This window comes from Strongylocentrotus purpuratus, unplaced genomic scaffold, assembly GCF_000002235.5.
Source record: "Strongylocentrotus purpuratus isolate Spur 01 unplaced genomic scaffold, Spur_5.0 spur5_scaffold_17, whole genome shotgun sequence".
Lineage (NCBI taxonomy): Eukaryota > Metazoa > Echinodermata > Echinoidea > Camarodonta > Strongylocentrotidae > Strongylocentrotus > Strongylocentrotus purpuratus.
Genome location: NW_022145602.1, coordinates 29,013,032 through 29,033,681, shown reverse-complemented (window position 1 = coordinate 29,033,681; position 20,650 = coordinate 29,013,032). Strand labels below are relative to the sequence as shown.

General features: G+C 38.9%; 1 protein-coding gene across 11 annotated transcripts in view; it reads left to right on the top strand.

Moving 5' to 3' along the window:
• The window catches only part of LOC590371 (acetyl-CoA carboxylase), an 83,909-nt gene that overhangs the window by 59,775 nt on the left and 3,484 nt on the right, over positions 1–20,650 (top strand). For all 11 annotated transcript variants that reach the window (XM_030988069.1, XM_030988060.1, XM_030988064.1 and 8 more), the window contains 20 exons: positions 422–589; positions 2,195–2,355; positions 2,986–3,097; positions 4,374–4,529; positions 5,053–5,118; positions 6,061–6,135; positions 6,672–6,803; positions 7,728–7,865; positions 8,504–8,624; positions 9,468–9,565; positions 10,065–10,319; positions 10,642–10,762; positions 11,578–11,674; positions 12,106–12,202; positions 12,747–12,882; positions 13,808–13,985; positions 15,272–15,417; positions 15,846–15,967; positions 17,161–17,331; positions 18,720–18,859. In XM_030988069.1, the coding sequence (XP_030843929.1) occupies positions 422–589; positions 2,195–2,355; positions 2,986–3,097; positions 4,374–4,529; positions 5,053–5,118; positions 6,061–6,135; positions 6,672–6,803; positions 7,728–7,865; positions 8,504–8,624; positions 9,468–9,565; positions 10,065–10,319; positions 10,642–10,762; positions 11,578–11,674; positions 12,106–12,202; positions 12,747–12,882; positions 13,808–13,985; positions 15,272–15,417; positions 15,846–15,967; positions 17,161–17,331; positions 18,720–18,859 (2,690 nt within the window). The remainder of the gene's footprint in view (positions 1–421; positions 590–2,194; positions 2,356–2,985; positions 3,098–4,373; positions 4,530–5,052; positions 5,119–6,060; positions 6,136–6,671; positions 6,804–7,727; positions 7,866–8,503; positions 8,625–9,467; positions 9,566–10,064; positions 10,320–10,641; positions 10,763–11,577; positions 11,675–12,105; positions 12,203–12,746; positions 12,883–13,807; positions 13,986–15,271; positions 15,418–15,845; positions 15,968–17,160; positions 17,332–18,719; positions 18,860–20,650) is intronic.

Here is a 20,650-nt window from a genome sequence, read left to right as displayed (position 1 = left end):
AAATGTACACAGATCTTAGTATAAGAGACTGCATACACACATGTAGCATCAAACTTTGGTCAAAAATTGTTTTCTTTTTTTAAAGAATCATTTTGAGTCTTATTGTGGAATATGAAGGCATTTCAAGATACAATCCTATATGTCACATTGCTACTATATGTATAATATTCTTACACATACATGGAGGAATAAGAAGAAAATGAAAAAGCTCACAAATTTTATTTCACTTTTACCAGAAATCAACCATGTCTTTAAAACAGGGATGCCATTTTGCAGGCGATAGCCTGAGTTCAGGCCCTGTCAAGTTATTTTCAGATCATAGTTAAGGCTTTTTTGTGTACAAAGTAGCTCATTCTAGGTGATTTTCAGGCCCTCTGATCAATTCTAACTGGCATCCCTAATGATCCCTCTCTGTTGTCAGGTGGAGAAAGGTCAAGAGGTCACTGACTATCGGTTCTTCCTGAGAGCGATCATCCGTCACTCAGACCTAGTAACCAAGGAAGCCTCGTTTGAGTATCTTCAGAATGAGGCCGAGAGGATGCTCTTGGAAGCTCTGGATGAACTGGAGCTGGCCTTCACCCATCCTGATGTAAGTATTAAAGCCCTGCTGCACTTCTTGTAGCTACTTGCGCCCTCTATATAGCAAACAATGCCTAATCGGTGCCTGTTGGTCCCCCATGATCCTCTTTTTCTTATAATTAAAGGGATCATTTAACAATGTTAAATCTGAGATGCACGGCCCTATGTGTTATCAGTGTCTGTGATATAGTGTGATATTGATGCCCTAAACAAAATTGCCCTTCAAAATGATCATGAAGTGCCTCAAAAAAGTAAACAAAACTTTGAGATACCGGTTTTCACCATACTCATTTCCCCCAATAGACTGCAGTGTTATGAAAACCGTTAGGAAAACACAAATTTGGTTTTGATTTCCAATCATAAAATATATTGATAATCAGACAGGCGATCGGCTTGTAAAAGTCATGGGGTTCCTGACGGACTTAAAGGTTTATAATTGTCATTGCAGCATGAGTTAAATCCAGGATTTTGTTTTAGAATCTGAGACAAAGTTACCGGATCCCTTTAATAAATAATAGATCAAGGGAATGTTTCATAAAGAATAAGATTGACTTAAGTTGGACTTGAACTATGGCAGGCAATTTATGCCCTTAGAAAGTCTTGAACTAGATGTAAAATAAGAGGGAAAAAAACCTTAGAAATTATGATCTTTAGATAATGTTTTTTCCTTCAATAAAAAAACTATCAGAAAATGTGAATCCTGTAGATGTGTGACGTCTTTTGAGAGACCAATGGTGAGAGCAACAAGTAGCATTAATGGCCTGCTGTAGTTCACGTCCAACTTAAGTCCATCTTAGTCTTTGTGAAACACCCCCCCCCCCCCCTGTATTCATACAGCCCATAAAATGGAATATTGTATCTAAGCACTTTACAGATAATTTTACTCCCCCAGGTCATCTTATTATCTTATTCTTATTCATTCACGCACAGAGTGCGCAATATCCACTTCCTGGGGAGTATTCTTATCATGAGGGCTGTATGTATGTCAATTTCTATCACAATGATTGCTGTACGACCTGTCCAGAAAGGCCACTTGTCTACAATGGAAACTTTTGCTGTTTCCCTTAGATGGCCTTGATAGACAGGTTGGACTGTTTTTGATTGTTCAGTTTGCAAATGGTTGAATATTATCCATGATAATAATACTAATGATAATAAATGAAGTCTTGTATAGTACTCATGTCTACAGTCTAGCAGGTTGCCACTCCCAGCGCTCCATTGTTATTATCCTGACTTTATCAGGGCTGCCATTACAGCATTAAAAGGGATTAATTCCTGCCAGGTACCCTATTTACCTCACCAGGGTCGAGTGTGGCAAATGTAGATCAATGCCTTGCCCTCTCTGTGCACTACCCTTCTCCTAGACTGGGCTTGGTGGCTCAGTGGTTAGAGTGCCCGCCTCATGAACAGGAGGTCATGGGTTCAAACCCTGGCCAAGTCATCCCAAAGACTTATAACAATGGGACCTTCTGCCTTCTAGCTAGGCGCTCAGTATATAAGGTTGGAGAGGGGTAGTGATAACATATTATGTTATGCAGGGCACGCTGAAAGAGCAGTTTCATGTAAACTGAAGTGGCTACCCTGGGTAAATAAAACATTATTATTATTATTATAGTCCAAGAGGACAGACTGCAACCACATCTTCCTGAACTTTGTACCCACGGTGTACATGGACCCTGTGAAGGCTACAGATGGCCTGCGTAACATGATCAGCCGCTACGGCACCAGGCTCTGGAAACTACGCATCCTACAGGCAGAACTCAAGCTTAATGTCAAGTAAGTTTTCTTAATCATTTGTTTGTTTGTTTTTTAATTAAGAAGAATGTAAATATGATTCTATTTCACTTTTTTTCATTTGTCAAGTATAAGTTCATTGCAATCAGGCCTGCTAATTACATGATTTAAATCAGTTTCCCGATTATTTTTTTTCCTGATTTTTTTCTTCTTTTTATTTCTCCCGATTTTGTTATATTTTTAACTTCCTGATTTTACCCAGATTTTACCCTTATTCTCCCAATTCTTACTCAAAGGGGGGGGGGGGGGGGGGGGGGGGGGGAATGATGTTAGATGTAAAAAAAAAATCTTCACCAAATCCTTTTTTTTTGTTCCTCAAGAGAGGTGGTTGATTGCAATACAACACAGATGAATAATGGTTGAAGGAAATTTATTTTACCGTAAAGTCGGCTTACTAATTAAAAGTAAAATGCTCAGATGTTATCTGAATACGAGACAAGTCATATCACTTTGCCAAACAAAACACTAAGTAAAATACTGACTTAGTGTTTTGTTTGGCAAAGTATCATGCTACATATGATATCATATGGTATCATACTCATTCTGAATTGAATACAGTCCCTGCATTTTAAACATATTTCTCATGATGATGTTTTGTAATTGGTATTACAGGCTGAATGCACACAGTCCTCTGCTACAGATCAGAATCTTTGTGACTAACGAGTCCGGGTACCGCCTGGACATCAGTACTTACCGTGAGGAGACCGATCCCTCTACAGGTCTGGTGAGTACAAACCATAGAAAGAGAGGTGTCAGTGTTTCTGGGGCATTGTGGCGTGCGCCTGTAATCCAGCTAAAAATGGAAGTTACAAACTGATTCAGCTGAGGACACAGTTTTTGAAACTGTGTCACGTCTTTCGGATGGTGACGTTAAAGGGCGGTCCCCAGACGTAAATAATCATATCTGATTGATACTCGTCTGTAAAAACGCAATTCACACACATACATCCCAGGTACAGAGAAACAGAGATAGAGAAAGTAAGAGAGGGAGGGAGGGAGAGGTCTGGTGAGTACAAACCATAGATAGAGAGGTGGCAGTGTTTCCTGTATAAAATTTGATTAAAGATGGGGAAAGTCATGGGTCAGACCCCAGACAAGGCATGATAATACAGTCATACTGCTTTAGTGACCACATGTCTACAAGACCACATATTTGTTTCCCTTGAAAATGGTTTCTCATTGAAACATGTACTAAAGGAACCTGTCTACAAGGACCACTTTTTGTGTTTCCCTTGGCTGGGGCTATAGACAGGTTTGACTGTAATATTAACCTGTTGACTACTGATTTCTTTCATTCCCATTGGGCTTGATACAGGGACCACCTGGTTCCCATAGACAATGGGTTAATAACTGTGGAGTCTTGTATAACCCTCATGTCTGGCACATTGCCACTCCTTGGGGGTGTTTCACAAAGATCCTAAGTTGAACTTATCTCTAAGTTGGACTTAACAATTATGGAAAGCCGTTAGCATCTTTGAAAATATTTTGTAAAAGTTATTTTAAAAAGCATAAAACGTTGATTCAAATTATTCATATTTTCTATTATCAAGGAGATTTCATGTGCTTGATGTGGAATTTCTGAAAAGTCAAAAATACTTGGATTTTTGCTTTTTAATATATTTATTTTAAGGCTACAAATGGCTCTCAATAATTTTTAAGTTAAGTTTGACGTATGATCTTTGTGAAACACCCCCTGGTGCTCTATTATTAGTACCCTTGCCTTAGCACTGCTTCCATTACAACGCACAAGCATTTCAAAGAATTGTTTCCTTTATTGCCCGTGTACCTCACCTGGGTGGAGTGTGTCAAATGTAGATCAATGTCTTGCAAAAGGATGCTAGTGCTGCAACAGGGATTCAAACTCATTACCTTGTGGTAATTGTCTATAATTTAAGTACGGCAAAGGTAATTTATTGTACAGAATATGGGGAGTTTATTACATCAGTGAATGCATGTGTAGTAGTGGGAAGCTGACCATTGTCATGATGTCCTTACCACAGGTGAAGTTTGTGTCGTACGGCACGCAGAAAGGAGTTCTTCATGGTCGACTGATCAACGCTCCTTACATGACCAAGGATCATCTACAGCTCAAGAGATACCAGGCACAGAGTCTGGGCACAACCTACGTCTATGACTTCCCAGAGATGTTCAGACAGGTAGGCTACATGTCAATAATTATCATAGTTTTAGTCACATGTATAAATGTTTAATACTACGTGTTCTAAGAAATATTGTGGCACGGAGAGACCAACCGGAACGTAAAAGGATAATATTTAGTGATGCCTGTTGATTAAAAGTTGATTTTTGACAAATCTGAATGAAGTTTAGGTAATATTAATCCTAATCGAGATAGTCTTTACCAGTGTTTACCATGTATTATGTGGTTCTACCTCCATGTGATAAAATTGATTTTCAACAATTACAATTGTTTTCTTTCTCTCTACTCTCTGCCCATACATGTACCTCTCTCTTCCCCTCTCCATCACTTTCTCCTTTTCTTTCTTCTCCCCTCTCTCTCTCTTTCCCTCCTCCCCCCTCTCTCTCTCTCTTTCCCTCCTTCCCCCTCTCTCTCTCTCTCACTCCTCCCCCTCTATCTCCTCCCCTCTCCCTCCTCCCCCTCTCTCTCCATCACTCTATCCTTCTCTCTCTTTCTCTCCTTCCCACGATCCTTTCCAACAGAACCTAGCCATTCTGTGGGAGCAGCACAAGAAGCAACATCCCGACGTTGAGATTCCAGAAGAAATAGTAAGATCATTTATCCATTATCCTTCGTTTTTATCATCCATCATCTTGGAAATTATCAGAAACCTGACATGAAAACCTCATATTCAAGTTAAGGGGTTCGTTCAAGACTTTTAGATAACTTTGTCAGAAATATTACTATTTTTACTTGGCTTTGGGAAAAGATAAAATTTTGTTCTTAACCAACTACAATAAATACATGTAAACACTACAATGTGTGTTCCATCGGTGCCGGGTTTCAAGATTACCTTCTATGGCAAGTCCCAACTTCCATGTCTTTGGCCATTTCATGACCCTTTTGTTATGAAGTATTGTAGAGTTATCAACATGAACTCCCATCAAATCTATCATGTATTTATGTTACACTGTACTTTATATTTGGTATGGTTTAAGTTCCAGTATGACTATTGATTGGATACAGGGCCCTGTTATCTATAGGGTTACAGTTAACATACAATAAACCGGAGTGTTGGCTCAGTCAGTAGAGCGTCCGCCTCACAACCGGGAGGTCGTGGGTTCGAACCCCGGCCGCGTCTTACCAAAAGACGTTAACAGATGGGAGTTGTTGCTACCTTGTTTGGCGTTCAACAATAAGGGATAGAGTAACGTCGATCTGGCGCTGCTCAGTGGCTGCCGGGCTCACGATCAATTGGGCAAAAAGAATTTCCATTTCGGTTTAATAAAATTTGGAGTGGACTAAAAGATTATTATTATTATTATTATTATCACATCTTCTTCAATTAATGATAAAGTGATAATGATATAATAGTAACTTACAATTAATTTTTGGTTACATGTAAGTTGACTTCTATGTTACAAGTCTAGATGTAATAAAAGTCTTATAACTGGCCCGTTACGTATGGGACAAAATAGGTTTGACATGCCCATTTAGTGAATTAATTTAATTCTCTGTGTCTCTGTATCTTGCTTCTTTAATTACTTTAGATGATAGGTCATGAGCTTGTGCATGATAGGAACAATGAGCTGCAGCACATGAACAGAGTACCAGGAGAAAACACTGTAAGTTCCAACATATCTCTCACCCAACCAGAGATGCTAAACGTTCTGATTTCGCTGTATTTGTTCTGATTTATTTGTCTAATTAGAATGATACGGAAGGAGGCACACAAGTTTTAATTTTCATTTCCAACAGAATAGTAATTTTGACATGAAATCAGATATACAATTCAACATTCCATAATATGATACATTTTACATGGTTTACAGTTATGGAAATAGAAGGTTAACACAAATATCCAGTAATGGTTTTTAAAAGATAAACCTGTTGAAATGGAGGGATCCACTGAAAAGCAGAGCTTGTAGAATGTGGATCCCTCAAAATAATGACAAACATAATTTTGATTACATATGTTTAGATTGATTTCATGTTACACTGTATCATTTCATTTCATTTCAGTTACACTGTATCATCAGTTGTTCATCCCAGTTCATTAACAGACTTACAATTTCCTGGTAGACTGGTGAAAGTGAAAAATGGAAGGTGAAATTTTGTTGAAATTATTTGAAAATGGCATGTTTTGGTCTATTTTGTTCAGATTGGTATGGTTGCCTGGCAGTTCACTTTCCTCACCCCAGAGTACCCCAAGGGTCGGGATGTTGTCATCATCGCAAACGACATCACCTGCAAGATAGGATCCTTCGGTGTGGAGGAAGACAACCTCTTCCAGGTGGGTGCACAAACACTGCCTCATCATTATGAAACCATAGCAGTTCTGAGTCTTCTTAAAGGGATCGTTTAACAATGTTAAATCTTAGATACACGGCCCTACCTGTTATCAGTGTCTGTGATATGGTGTAATATTGAAGCCCTAAAAAAATTGCGCTTCAAAATGATCAAGAAGTGCCTCAAAAAAGTAAAAATCTTTGAGTGACCGGTTTTACCATAATTGTTTTCCCCAATAGACTGTAGTGTTATGAAAACCGTCAGGCGAACGGTTTTCAAAATTTGTAATTCCAATCATAAATATCTTGATAATCAGACAGGCGATCGGCTTGTAAAAGTCATGGGGCTCCTGACTGACCTTAAGGTTTATAATTATCATTGCATCATGAGCTAAATCCAGAATTTTATTTCAGAATCTGAGACAAAGTTACCGGATCCCTTTAAGGTTTAAAGAACTCAGTTTTCATCCTCAAATTGGCAACAAATATTTGTATTTAATAATAATAATAGTGGGTTTTTGTATAGCGCTCATGTCAGTCAGATTTGTCCCTCTTGGTGCTCCTGATTATTACCCTAGCTTTAGCACGGCTGCCATATTTTCCACTTTTTTTTTTTTTTTATAGTTAAACGATTGTATATTACATGAAACAGTGTAAAGGAAAAAGACAACAAAACAAAAATCCTGTTTTGTCCACAGAATATTGATTATAAACTTTACTTCTCTGTGTCAATTTAGATAATTCAGTGATTTAAACCTGAATGTGCAGCCTAAATTCTATATTTGTCCTGTTCATTTTGATATTTTTGATACTGAAAGCTTCAAATCATACAGTAGTGAGGTTGATAACCATCCAATTTTAATTCCATGAAGACATCTAGCCTTTATTGTATTTATTTTTCCTGTTCATTTTGATATTAACATATACAGAAAGCTTCAGACCATGCAGTAGACAAGGGGATTCCCCGTATCTACATCTCTGCCAACAGCGGAGCAAGGATTGGATTGGCTGATGAGGTCAAATACCTGTTCAAGGTCGCATGGGAAGATCCAAAGGAACCAGAGAAGGTACATGTAGAGATTGATAATATTCAGCTTTTATATAGCGCTTCATACATCTTGGACGTCTCTAAGCGCTTTACAGATATACTATTACCCCGGTCATTGGATTCAATGCTTGCCCGCACACACTGTTTGCACAATCTGCACTCCCTGGGGAGCACTCCAGCTGGCGTTACTTGACGCTCAAAAACTGTTTGACCAACAATGACGGTCGCATCCTACCAGGTACTCATTTTAACACCTGGGTGGAGAGTAGCAAGTGTAGTTTAATATCTTGCCAAAGACTATTCCAACACAAAGAAACATCTAGTATTGATGATGACATTAATGGTGTTATAATAAAGGATTTCGACATAATGATAATAATAGTAATAAGGTTTGTAATAATAATGAAAATAATATGTCTTGTTTACCCAGGGTAGTCTCATCAGTATTTTTGCAGGCATAGTCAAAAACACGACTTCACTTTGAACCAATCGGTTGACAGGATAAGGAGAGATACTCAAAGTAAGGTATACAATTTTAAGTAGTGCCCTTCAAAGTCAAAAATTGTTTACTTTTCCATCTCATCACTTATTCTGACCGGTGTCTGACTGCAGTAATCTCACACATTTTGTTTCTTTCACCTCTCTTATTATCACCAGGGATTCAAGTACCTCTACCTCACACCAAGCGACTTCAAGAAGCTGACTGCTCTGAACTCAATCCGAGCAGAACACATAGAAGAAGATGGGGAATCTCGCTACAAGATCTCATATATCATAGGTGAGTCATAAACAGGTTCATCACCAGGGCCGCATATTATAAAGAGTTAAGATTTACCTTAAGTTTAATCAAAACACGATGAGCCATAGACTTACGCTCAATATTAACCTAAGGATCAATTAAAAGGCTTTGTAATACATGGCCCAGGTAAGGTCTAAATGAGTCTGGTAAGGATCTTTGCATCCTCAAATTGGCACCATTTCTTATCTTTTGCTCCAATTATGCAAAGTGAAAGACTCTTAACAAGATCACATATATCACAGGCGAGTCATAAACAGGGTTTATTGCCAGTTACAGTCTAAATGAATGGGATACAGATTTATGTCTCCTCAAATGGCATCTTTTCCTATCTTTCACTCTGATTATGCGAAGGGAATGAAAATTCAAGGCCAATTAAAATGTACCATCATGAAAGAAACTCCTAAATAGTAACACAAAATTGCCAATATGTATGCAAAATGGTGATTTTAAAGTCCACTCTGCACTGCCACTCCAGAGATTGTAATGCTTATTTTCAATTAAATATTTGCTGTCATTTTTGCTCTTTCTGCCTAAATTATGTTTAATTCATCATAGATTTTTGTTCAATTCAATTCAATTTTTGTTTCATTACAAATATACAACAAAAAAAGTCTGAAGACTAACAATACTTGGTTCACATTGTGTCATATAAAAATGCATTAAAAACAGCAGATTTAAAAATTCAGTAATAACTTAAGGTAGGAAAAAACAGATCAAAAGATAATGTGATAATGTCACTTTAATAAAGTGAAATTTAACTGCCATTGATGAGCGAGGTAAAGGTAACTGACGCTTCTTGTTATGTTTTATTTTGAACGTTAGGCAAGGACGAAGGATTAGGTGTTGAAAACCTGAGAGGAAGCGGGATGATCGCAGGAGGGACATCAAGAGCCTATGAACAGATCATCACACTCAACATGGTAAGTTCAGAGAGGCACAGTTAGTGTACTAGGTTAGTGAAATAATAATATAGAAATATTTAGGAGCGCTAATAAGTACCATAGCGCTTACAACGCATTGTACAAATATATGAAAAGAGGACAACAAATGTACAGTTTCACACAGGAAGCAGATCACTGGGGAACAGAGTATCACCGAAAAAAAAGAGCGTAATTTTATTGAGTAAATACTATTCTTGCATCTCTAAGACTGTATTGCGATTTTTAGAATTATCACAATGTTCATCAAGATATTGTTACATGTACATGCAATCACATTTGCAAATGATAACAAGTGTTGTTCGGTTATTCTCGTATAATGAGGGCTTCACTTCAGAATGCCCCTCTACACATCAATGCAGTGCATTAGGGCTTGGAGTAGGGTCAGGGTTTAATTTTTGTGGAGTTTTATTCTCTAGTTAAAAAAAAAAAGGTTGACACAAACAAATAAAAATGTCAAAATATTTGTAATTATTTTCAGGTCACGTGCAGAGCCATAGGTATTGGATCCTACGTAGTGCGTCTTGGTCAAAGGATCGTCCAGAATGAGAACTCTCACATCATCTTGACCGGAGCGGCTGCACTGAACAAGGTGCTAGGTCAGGAGGTGTACACGTCCAACAGCCAGCTAGGAGGGATCCAGATCATGCACAACAATGGTGTGACGCATGCAGTCTCAAGGGATGACTTTGAAGGGGTCGGGACGCTCTTGAAGTGGCTCTCCTACATGCCGAAGGTAAGAGAATTCTTGGAATGGCTGGTGGAAATCTGGGCCCGTTGCACAGAACTTACCATTGATGGTAACTTTGCCATCAATGGTAACTACCATGGAAACCTTGATTTTGATTGGCTGTTGAGCCCTGTTACCATGGTAGTTGCCATTGATGACAAAGTTACCATCAATGGTAAGTTTTATGCAACGGTGCCATGGATTGTAAACTACAAGTTGAATTAGCTTATTTCTTCATTAACAGAATAAAAAGACTGACGATTGTATTACATTGGATGTTATTGAAGTACATGTATGCTGGATCCATTCTTTGTGTTTTCTTCCATAGGCTAAGGACAGCCTCGTACCCATCATACCGAGCGCAGATCCCATTGACAGGGAGATTGATTTTGTCCCTTCAAAGACACCATACGACCCTCGTCACATGCTTGCTGGCCGGCCTAACCCAGGTGAGTGCTGTGTAGGGAGATGATTGTATTACCCTTTAAGTAGTGGTCATGGACAGATGTGCTCTTTAGATTATATTACATACATGTATCTGACTGATGATTTTGAGGAGGATAGTGATGATGAGGAGGTGAAGGAGGAGAGAGAAAAGGAGGGTGTATGATGATGATTATGATTATGATAATAATAGTAACAGTAATAACAGAAAAATATTAAGGAGCATGAGAAATATGATGATGATATAATTTTTTTATTGTGGTATAAAAATACATTGTACATGGCAGCCTAGCGTTTGAATTGACTACAATTTTACATTAATGATAACACCAGAACACTGCACAAAAGACAATAGTATTAAAAAGTCATTAAAAATATTACATTCATAACAACAAAAATAGGTACATGTACATGTACACCTTATTCAAAGAATATTGATAATTATGACATTAAGGATGGTGAGGAGGGTGAAAATAAGGATGATAACCAACTTATCATAATAAGATAAATGAAGAGAATAATTATGGTGGATGAGGAGGGAGAGATTGAGAACTAGGTGGTATGAGCCACTCTCCAAGCGCTATAGTTCTCCTTAGAACTATAAGCTAAGAAAGATAACCAACAGTCTGTTTCAAGACTATACCAAACAGTCTTTTTCAGGACTACGAACCCTCAAGAAAGATTACCGAGAGTTCTTTTCAGGACTCCTCAATCCTCCCTCTCTCTCACATGGTGCACCCGCAAGCCTACTGTATAGGTGGTATTATGTTCTCCATTTTATCTTCATTCTCTTGATCAAATGTGTACCTTGTTGTTTCAGATAAGAGCAGTGAGTGGCAGTCAGGATTCTTTGACAAGGGAAGCTTCATGGAGATCATGGCACCTTGGGCCCAGACCGTGGTGGCAGGGAGAGCCAAGTAAGTCCTGCATCACCTCTTATCAACCTTAGGTAGCTTAGTGGAATGAAGTGGCACGAAAGGATGCATCGTTGAAAAAAATTCTCAGTGGGAAAGAACCATTATAATAATCATCCCTACTACTTCTACTACTACTACTAGTGAAGTCTTGTATAGCGCTCATGTCTGACACATTGCCACTCTTGGTGCTCCATTATTATTACCCTGGCTTTAGCATGGCTGCCTTAACGGCGCTCAAGCATTTCAAGGAACTACTTCCTGCCAGGTACCCATTTACCTCACCTGGGTGGAGTGTGGCAAATGTAGATCAATGTCTTGCCAAACGACATTAGTGCTGCAACAGGAATGTGCACCCTTTAACTGATTCAATGTTGTTGTCTTCCAGTCTTATATTTTCTATTCACTCCTCTTTTCTTCCTCTTTTTGAAAAGATTGGGAGGCATTCCAGTTGGGGTCATCGCCGTGGAGACCAGATCAGTGAATATTGAGATCCCTGCTGACCCAGGCAACCCTACATCAGAAGCAAAGGTAATTTCATCTCAAACCAACTCCCTGACATGTACATATCCCTCTCTCCCCAACAACAAATCTTCAAAAAGGACGGTAACATATCACCAGGCACTTGCCCTTTTAAAAATAACCCCCTTTTCCCTCCTTTCAAATAACTATGTGTACCTGTTCTACATGTACAATTTATTTTTGTTTTGTCTTTTAAGGGGAGGAGGTTTTCTTCTTTGCTATTTTCTTGTTTTTCTACCTTTAGAATTTGATTGAAGACTTATTGTTACATGTACATGTAGGATTAATCTACCTCTTGTACTATTGTCTAGTCATTTCAAACCTCATGTATCCATAGAATGTTTGTTCACAAGTGAACTTTAATATCCACTGCCAGATCACTTCTTTAAATAGAATGCTGTTCTGATATCTTAGTTCAATTTAACATAAGAAAAAAAAGGTTTCACAACACTGTTTTTTTAGTCGATATTGAAGCGTTAGTGTAATTGTGATGTTATGCTTCAAAACACTGTGCAAAATTCAGAGTATTTCTTTACTTTTGCTTTCATATCAGTCCATTGCCCAAGCTGGAATGGTGTGGTATCCTGACTCAGCCTTCAAGACTGCACAGTCCATCAAAGACTTCAACAGAGAAGGGTTACCTCTCATTGTCTTTGCCAACTGGAGGGGTTTCTCAGGAGGAATGAAAGGTAAGGTGGATGGATGAATGAGTGAGTGAGTGAGTGGGTGCGTGAGCGAGTGAGTGAATGATTGAGTGAGTGAGTGAGTGAGTGAGTAACAGAGTGAGTAATTGGGTGATGAATGAGTAAATGAGTGAGTGGGTGAGTGAGTGAGTGAGTGATTGAGTGTGGGAGTGGGTGAGTGGGTGGGTGAGTGAGTTAGTAAATGAGTGAGTAATTGGGTGATGAATGAGTAAATGAGTGAGTGGGTGAGTGAGTGAGGGAGTGAGTGAGTGATTGAGTGTGGGAGTGGGTGAGTGGGTGAGTGAGTGAGTTAGTAAATGAGTGAGTAATTGGGTGATGAATGAGTAAATGAGTGAGTGGGTGAGTGAGTGAGGGAGTGAGTGAGTGATTGAGTGTGGGAGTGGGTGAGTGAGAGAGTGGGTGAGTGAGTGGGTGGGTGAGTGAGTTAGTGAATGAATGAGTGAGTGAGTGAGTAACGGAGTGAGTAATTGGGTGATGAATGAGTAAATGAGTGAGGGAGTGAATGATCGAGTGAGTGAGTGATTGAGAGAGGGAGTGAGTGAATGAACGAGTGAGGGAGTGAACGAGTGAGTGAGTGAGTGAGGGAGTGAGTGCGTGAATGAGTGAGTGAGTAAATGCATGAATGAATGAATGACTGAATGAATGGGTGGGTGAGTGAGTGAGCAAATGAATGGATGATTGGGTTAACATATAAGTTAATTGAACAATTAAATGTATTAAGTACACAAGTTACTGAGCGAGTGAGCAAATATTTGAATGAATAATTGAATGAATTCCACACTGCAATAAATACTCTCACACGATGCCTGGATACAGGTCTATAGATTACCTCTCCTGGGTACAAACAACACTGACTATTACATTCACACTGAATGAACGCATTCCTCATCTCATTTTATCCCCTTTCCAGACATGTACGAGCAAGTGCTGAAGTATGGATCTTATATCGTTGATGGTCTGTGTGAGTACAAGCAGCCCGTCATGGTCTACATCCCACCCTTCGCTGAGCTGAGAGGAGGTTCCTGGGTGGTGATTGATCCGTCCATCAACCCTAAATACATGGAGATGTATGCAGACCAGGACAGCAGGTACGCCACGGAATTCATATCTATTGGCCTGTTTTCATCAGCTCGAGATAGCCAAATATCTCGCTATTTGAACTATCCAGATCGCAAATTAACCAGTTAATTTGCGTCTTCATCAGCGTGCAGAGCTGCCAACTAGTACGGATTTTCCGTAATTGGTACGGAAATTAACGACCATTACGGAATGTTGTCTCAAATTACGGATTTAAAAAAAAAAAAAAAAAAAAAAAAGATTTTTTTTTTTTTTTTTTTTTTTTTTTTTTTTTTTTTTTTTTTTTTTTAATGAATTAAATATGATTTATCGTAGCGAGTGCTGTGAATAGGAGCCATTTTTCATGATAAACTGTGTTGTGATGACCTGAAATTCAATACTTAACATCTTTGTGTGAGTAAAATCACCAAAAATTTCAGATAATCATGCGTCCGCGCAGTGTTGGCGTGTCGTTTTTTTAGATTCATAGCGCCGCATAAGAAATTACTGATTTATACCCCAAATTACTGATTTTGAGCCTTGTGATTACTGATTTTCTGTTCTGGAGGTTGGCAGCTCTGAGCGTGAAGTTGCAATTAGCAGGATATTTGGTCGAGATAATCATCCCAAGATATTGTGGGCTAATTTGCAAATATCCTGCTATTTGGCAAAATATCCTGCTATTTGTCCGGTGCGCGAACGCTGAGCAAAATATCTTGAGCTAATTTCTCAAGTTCGATTTTAAAGTTTCGAGGTCAAGTCGCGAGCTGATGAGGACGCGATTTGTAACTTCGTTATTATTTCCCAAATCAGAATTAGCGGGCTATTTCCCAATCTCGAGCTGATGAGGACAGGCCTTATGAGAATTATGATAATGTCAATAATACTCTGTCCTTGTAAATGCGTATCACATTATAATGTCCCTGAGCTTTGGAAATTATCCACTCTAAGACTAGAAACATTTAGGTTTGTAAACTCAATTGGTAAATGAGAGCAAATTTCACAAATTTGCAAAAATGCTTTGTGTTCAAATGCTAATGCTGGAGGTGGTGGTTGTACTAGAGATGATTGAGGAAAAAAAATACAATCTTTAAATTTCGTCTTTTGTAATTTCAAGAGTGTTTTGTATCTATTTTATTTCATAAATTCCCAGAAAACATTGAGACCATGCTCACACAAAAAAAAAATACCTTGTGGAATTTGCTTTCTCAAAAGCATTGTTAGTCTAAAGAATTAATCCACAGTATAAAGCCAAGTACATGAACATCCACGTGTCTGTTGACCTATCAATGTCTTTGCTCTTTCTTGTTCTGTACAGAGGAGGAGTCCTGGAGCCTCAGGGTACGGTGGAGATCAAGTTCAGAAAGAAGGACCAAGTGAAGGTTATGAGACGCATCGATCCGGTCTGCTCCTCTCTCATGGAGAAACTGGCCAATCCAACGCTCACTAAAGATGAAAAGACTGGTAGGTACATGACAGTGATGATGACGGTGAGGAGGAGGAGGAGGAGGAGGCGGAAAATAATGTTGCTGATACAATAACAACTTTTTTTCTTTCTATTCTTTTGATGATAATGATGTTGATGATGGTGGTGAATGATACTCTGCAACTTTTAATTTATGCATGATGCAAAGCTTTAAAATGTTGACATTTTTGGGTCCGGACTGAGGTTTTGGGCGCCATGGAAAACACAGGCACCTGCTTAGTGTCAAGCCCAGCCTTGTAGATCTAAACATGTGTTTCAACTTCGGTCCATGGCCTCCATGAAATACACAGATAACAAGGAAACTTTCTCTTGCCTGTTCAATCGTGTCATTATTTCAAACTGAGGTGCGTGCAATCTTTAAAGAAATATATCATTCAGACAGTGCCTCTTTTGTTTTCCTTTGCAGCACTTACCAAACAGCTGACAGAGCGAGAGGAGGCCTTGCTGCCCATCTATCACACCGTTGCCGTGACCTTTGCTGACCTCCACGATAGGGCAGGTCGCATGCAAGAGAAAGGAGTCATCTCGGTAAGTCATCTAGCAGCCTTTTCACACACAGCTAAAATTCTATAAACATGATTAGTATAAACGTGTTTGAAACGTGTTTAAACTAATCACGAGCCTTTCACACACAGAAATTTCGGTGCCGATCGTTAATCGTTTCGTGATTAACTACTGCTCGTAAAATGCGCAGTAGTGCCATTGCGCATTGAAGGTCATGCCATATCAATCAAAGCGCACGCTCCATCCAGTTTAAACACGTCTGAAACACGTTTAAACACGAATAACCTTTCACACACAAAATGTCAAGCTCTCTAGATACGAACTTTGTATCTGCAGCCTGCTTTTAGGGGTGTATGAATCGTGACTTTGTATCTATCCCAACATCGTATAAACGATGTTCACACGGAAAATTTTCTATAAACATGTTTAAAACTGTTGAGTTAAACACGTTTATACTAATCATCTCTAGATACGATGAATTTTAGCTGTGTGTGAAAAGGCTGTTGATCATGTCGCTTGTTTTACTGTTGTCCTTGCAACTTGCTTTATCTCGGCTCATTGCTGATTGCAGCTCTATGCATTCTTGCATTCTTATATGTATGTGTATATTCATCGCATCGTTGGACTATGCCAGGTCCCACCCCCCCCCCCCCAAGTGCATGTCACAGCTCAGTATATATATATATATCAGAGGTCCCTGTCTGCACTCACACTCTGGTAGATTAGTGTCAATGTATCCCCACTTGTGTATGAATGCCTTGCATCTCGTAGGCAGCCTGTTAAAGGTCATGCGATTGCATTGTGAAAGAAACGTTATGGAATCGATCAGAAAAGGTTGATCATCTAGCATACATGTATAAGTAATGGTGTGTACTGCAAGGTTCTGGAATCATCAAAATGATAAGAAAATTGGCCCAGTCTTGGTAAAGTTACAAGCACTGTACACAGAAATATGTATTTGGGACTTTGTGATACGTGCGCGATATCTATCCGGTCCGGATAGATATAATAATTTACCAAATATATCAATAAGTAGGCGGTTTCTCGGCAAAATTTGTATCATCACGTATTAGTCAAAACATATTCTTTCACATGATTAGTAATAAGAGCTTCTATTTCATTTTTTGAGAGGGGGCGTTTCGAAAACTGGTCGAAACCTTTGATGATGCAAATTGACCATCATTTTCCTTATTCAAATATTGTCTTTGCCTGTGCAGGAAATTCTGAAATGGAAGCAGTCTCGGACGTTCTTCTACTGGAGGTTGCGCCGTCTCATCCTGGAGCATGCCATAGTGAAGAGGATCTCTACCTGTAACCCCAAGCTTTCTCATGGTGAGATCCAGTCCATGCTCAGGAGATGGTTCGTCGAGGACCAGGGTACCGTCAATGTAAGTAGCAGGCCTGATAAAAACCTGATTTAAATCGGTTTCCTGTTTGTTTTTTGTTTTTTCCCCTGATTTTGTTTGTTTGTTTTCTTCTTCCTCGATTTTCCCCTTATTTTCTCTATTTTTTGCCAATTTTCTTACTCAAAAAGGGGGGAATGTTGCTGGATGCCTTCCCCCCCCCCCCCCGTATCCTTTTTTTTTACTCAAGGGGGGGCGTGGTTGAGGGGAAAAAAAAACCCTGTAGAAGTAGGTGACTGCCATGCACTAAAGCCTGGATTACAACACCCAGGGGTGTTTCACAAAGATCCTTAATTGAACTTATCTCTAAGTTGGGCTTAACAATTATGGAAAGCTGTTAGCATCTGAGAAAATGTTTTATAAAACTTATTTTAAAAGGCATAAAATCGTCGCTGTTTTCACGAAGTGACGGTAGTGAAAAAAAATTGCATTCACTTTGCGTTACGATTTTCCTCACTACCGTCACTTCGTGAAAACAAGGACGAAATGTTGATTCAAATCATTCATATTTTCATGCTACAAATGGCTCTCCATAATGTTTAAGTCCAACTTAGAGATAAGTTCGACTTAGAATCTTTGTGAAACACCCCCCTGGTGTCTAGCCTTACATGTAGACATTAACAGTTATGTGCAGAAACTCGTTTATTGGAAGGAAGAAGAAGTAAATTCATAATATTCTCATAATTTGCCTGCTCTATTTCAATCTTTCGCCATGCATCTTTTAATTTTTTGCTTCCATGCAAATGAACTTTTTACAGATTGGATTGCCCTTCAAATCTATGTTACATTTAGGAATATAATTACATGAAAAAATGATCACAGCTATTTCCCCAAAGAAGTAACCAAAACACCTGTATCCAGGGAGCTACTCGTTAATCTTTCAATCCTCACCTTTGATTATGTTAAATGCATTCATGAATTGGCACCAACTTATCGGCAAGAACTAATCCAGGAATACAAACCTTTACGTAATCTATGGTCATCTTCATTAAACCTTGTGTCTACTTCAGTGTCAACTCTTTCTTATGGTCATCGTTCTTTCTGCCAAGCTTCTGCTGAACTTTGGGACAAACTGCCTATAAATGTCAAAAACTGCCAGACTGTTAACCAATTCAAAACTTGTCTTTAGACACATTTATTCAAAATTGCTTTTGATGATTAACTACTCTGTTCACATTGATGTATATTTCATATGTATTGTAATTTGTAGATTTATTTGCATTTTCTTTTTTTTGGTTTAATATGTAATTGTTTGTCATTGTATTTAATAGCGCTTAGAGGCTTCAGCCGTGAGCGCTTTATAAGCACCGTTATTATTATTATCATTTATTAATTTGTTGCAAAATCTCTTGATTTGTCTCCTCATTCCTCAGTCCTATCTATGGGAAGATAACAAGGCAGTGACGAACTGGTTAGCAGAACATGAGAAGAAGGAGAAAGAGACGAAGACCTCCTTCCTGATGGAGAACATCAAATCAGTGAAGAGAGATAGCATCATGCAGCAAATCAGAGAGTAAGGATGATGATGGTGGTGATGGTGGTGGTGGTGGTGGTGATGATGATGGTGGTGGTGATGGTGTTGGTGGTGGTGGTGGTGGTGATGGTGATGATGATGATGATGATGGTGATGATGATGATGATGATGATGATGAAGTTGGCAATGATGATGACTGTGATGATGATGGTGACAGTGGGGTGAGTGGTGTTGATAATTATGATGATGGTAAAGAGATGATGAAGATAGTGATGATCTTGATAATCGTTTTGATACCTGTAATTGTGAGAATGATGATGATGACGACATTGTGTTAGGTTTACAAAATTGTGGTGGTGGTGGTGATGATGATGATGATGATGATGATGATGATGATGATGATGATGATGGTGATGGGGGGTGGTGGTGGTGATGATGAGATGATGATGATGATGATGATGGTGTTGGTGATTATGGTGATGATGATGATGATGATGATGGTGAAGTTGGCGATGATGATGACTGTGATGATGATGGTGACAGTGGGGTGAGTGGTGTTGATAATTATGATGATGGTAAAGAGATGATGAAGATAGTGATGATCTTGATAATCGTTTTGATACCTGTAATTGTGAGAATGATGATGATGACGACATTGTGTTAGGTTTACAAAATTGTGGTGGTGGTGGTGATGATGATGATGATGATGATGATGATGATGATGATGATGATGATGGTGATGGGGGGTGGTGGTGGTGATGATGAGATGATGATGATGATGATGATGATGGTGTTGGTGATTATGGTGATGATGATGATGATGATGATAGTGTTGATGATGGTGATGATGATGGTGATGATGATGATGATGATGATGATGATGATGATGATGGTGTTGATGATGGTGATGATGATGGTGATGATGATGATGGTGATGATGATGGTGATGATGATGATGATGATGGTGATGATGATGATGATGATGATGGTGTTGATGATGGTGATGATGATGGTGATGATGATGGTGATGATGATGATGATGATGATGATGATGATGGTGATGGGGGTGGTGGTGGTGATGATGAGATGATGATGATGATGATGATGGTGTTGGTGATTATGATGATGATGATGATGATGATGATGATGGTGTTGATGATGGTGATGATGATGGTGATGATGATGGTGATGATGATGGTGATGATGATGATGATGATGATGGTGATGATGATGATGATGATGATGATGATGATGGTGTTGATGATGGTGATGATGATGGTGATGATGATGGTGATGATGATGGTGATGATGATGATGATGATGATGGTGATGATGATGATGATGATGATGATGATGGTGATGATGATGATGATGATGATGAAGTTGGCAATGATGATGACTGTGATGATGATGGTGACAGTGGGGTGAGTGGTGTTGATAATTATGATGATGGTAAAGAGATGATGAAGATAGTGATGATCTTGATAATCGTTTTGATACCTGTAATTGTGAGAATGATGATGATGACGACATTGTGTTAGGTTTACAAAATTGGTGATATGAATAACAATGTTGATAGTAGTGGTTAGGATATTGGTCATGATGAAGACAATGTTAAAGATGAAGTGTTTGTCATGGCAATACTGATGACGAGGAAGAGAAAGGTGAAGAGGATGGGGTTTTGAAAATCGTACTAAAGAAGAAATTAATCATGGTAGCATTGGGGGAGGACGACTCACAGAAAGACCATCGTGTACAATGTACATGTGACCCAAGATACATTGTATCACATAAACAGGTACCCATTTAACACCTTGGTGGAGCATAGCA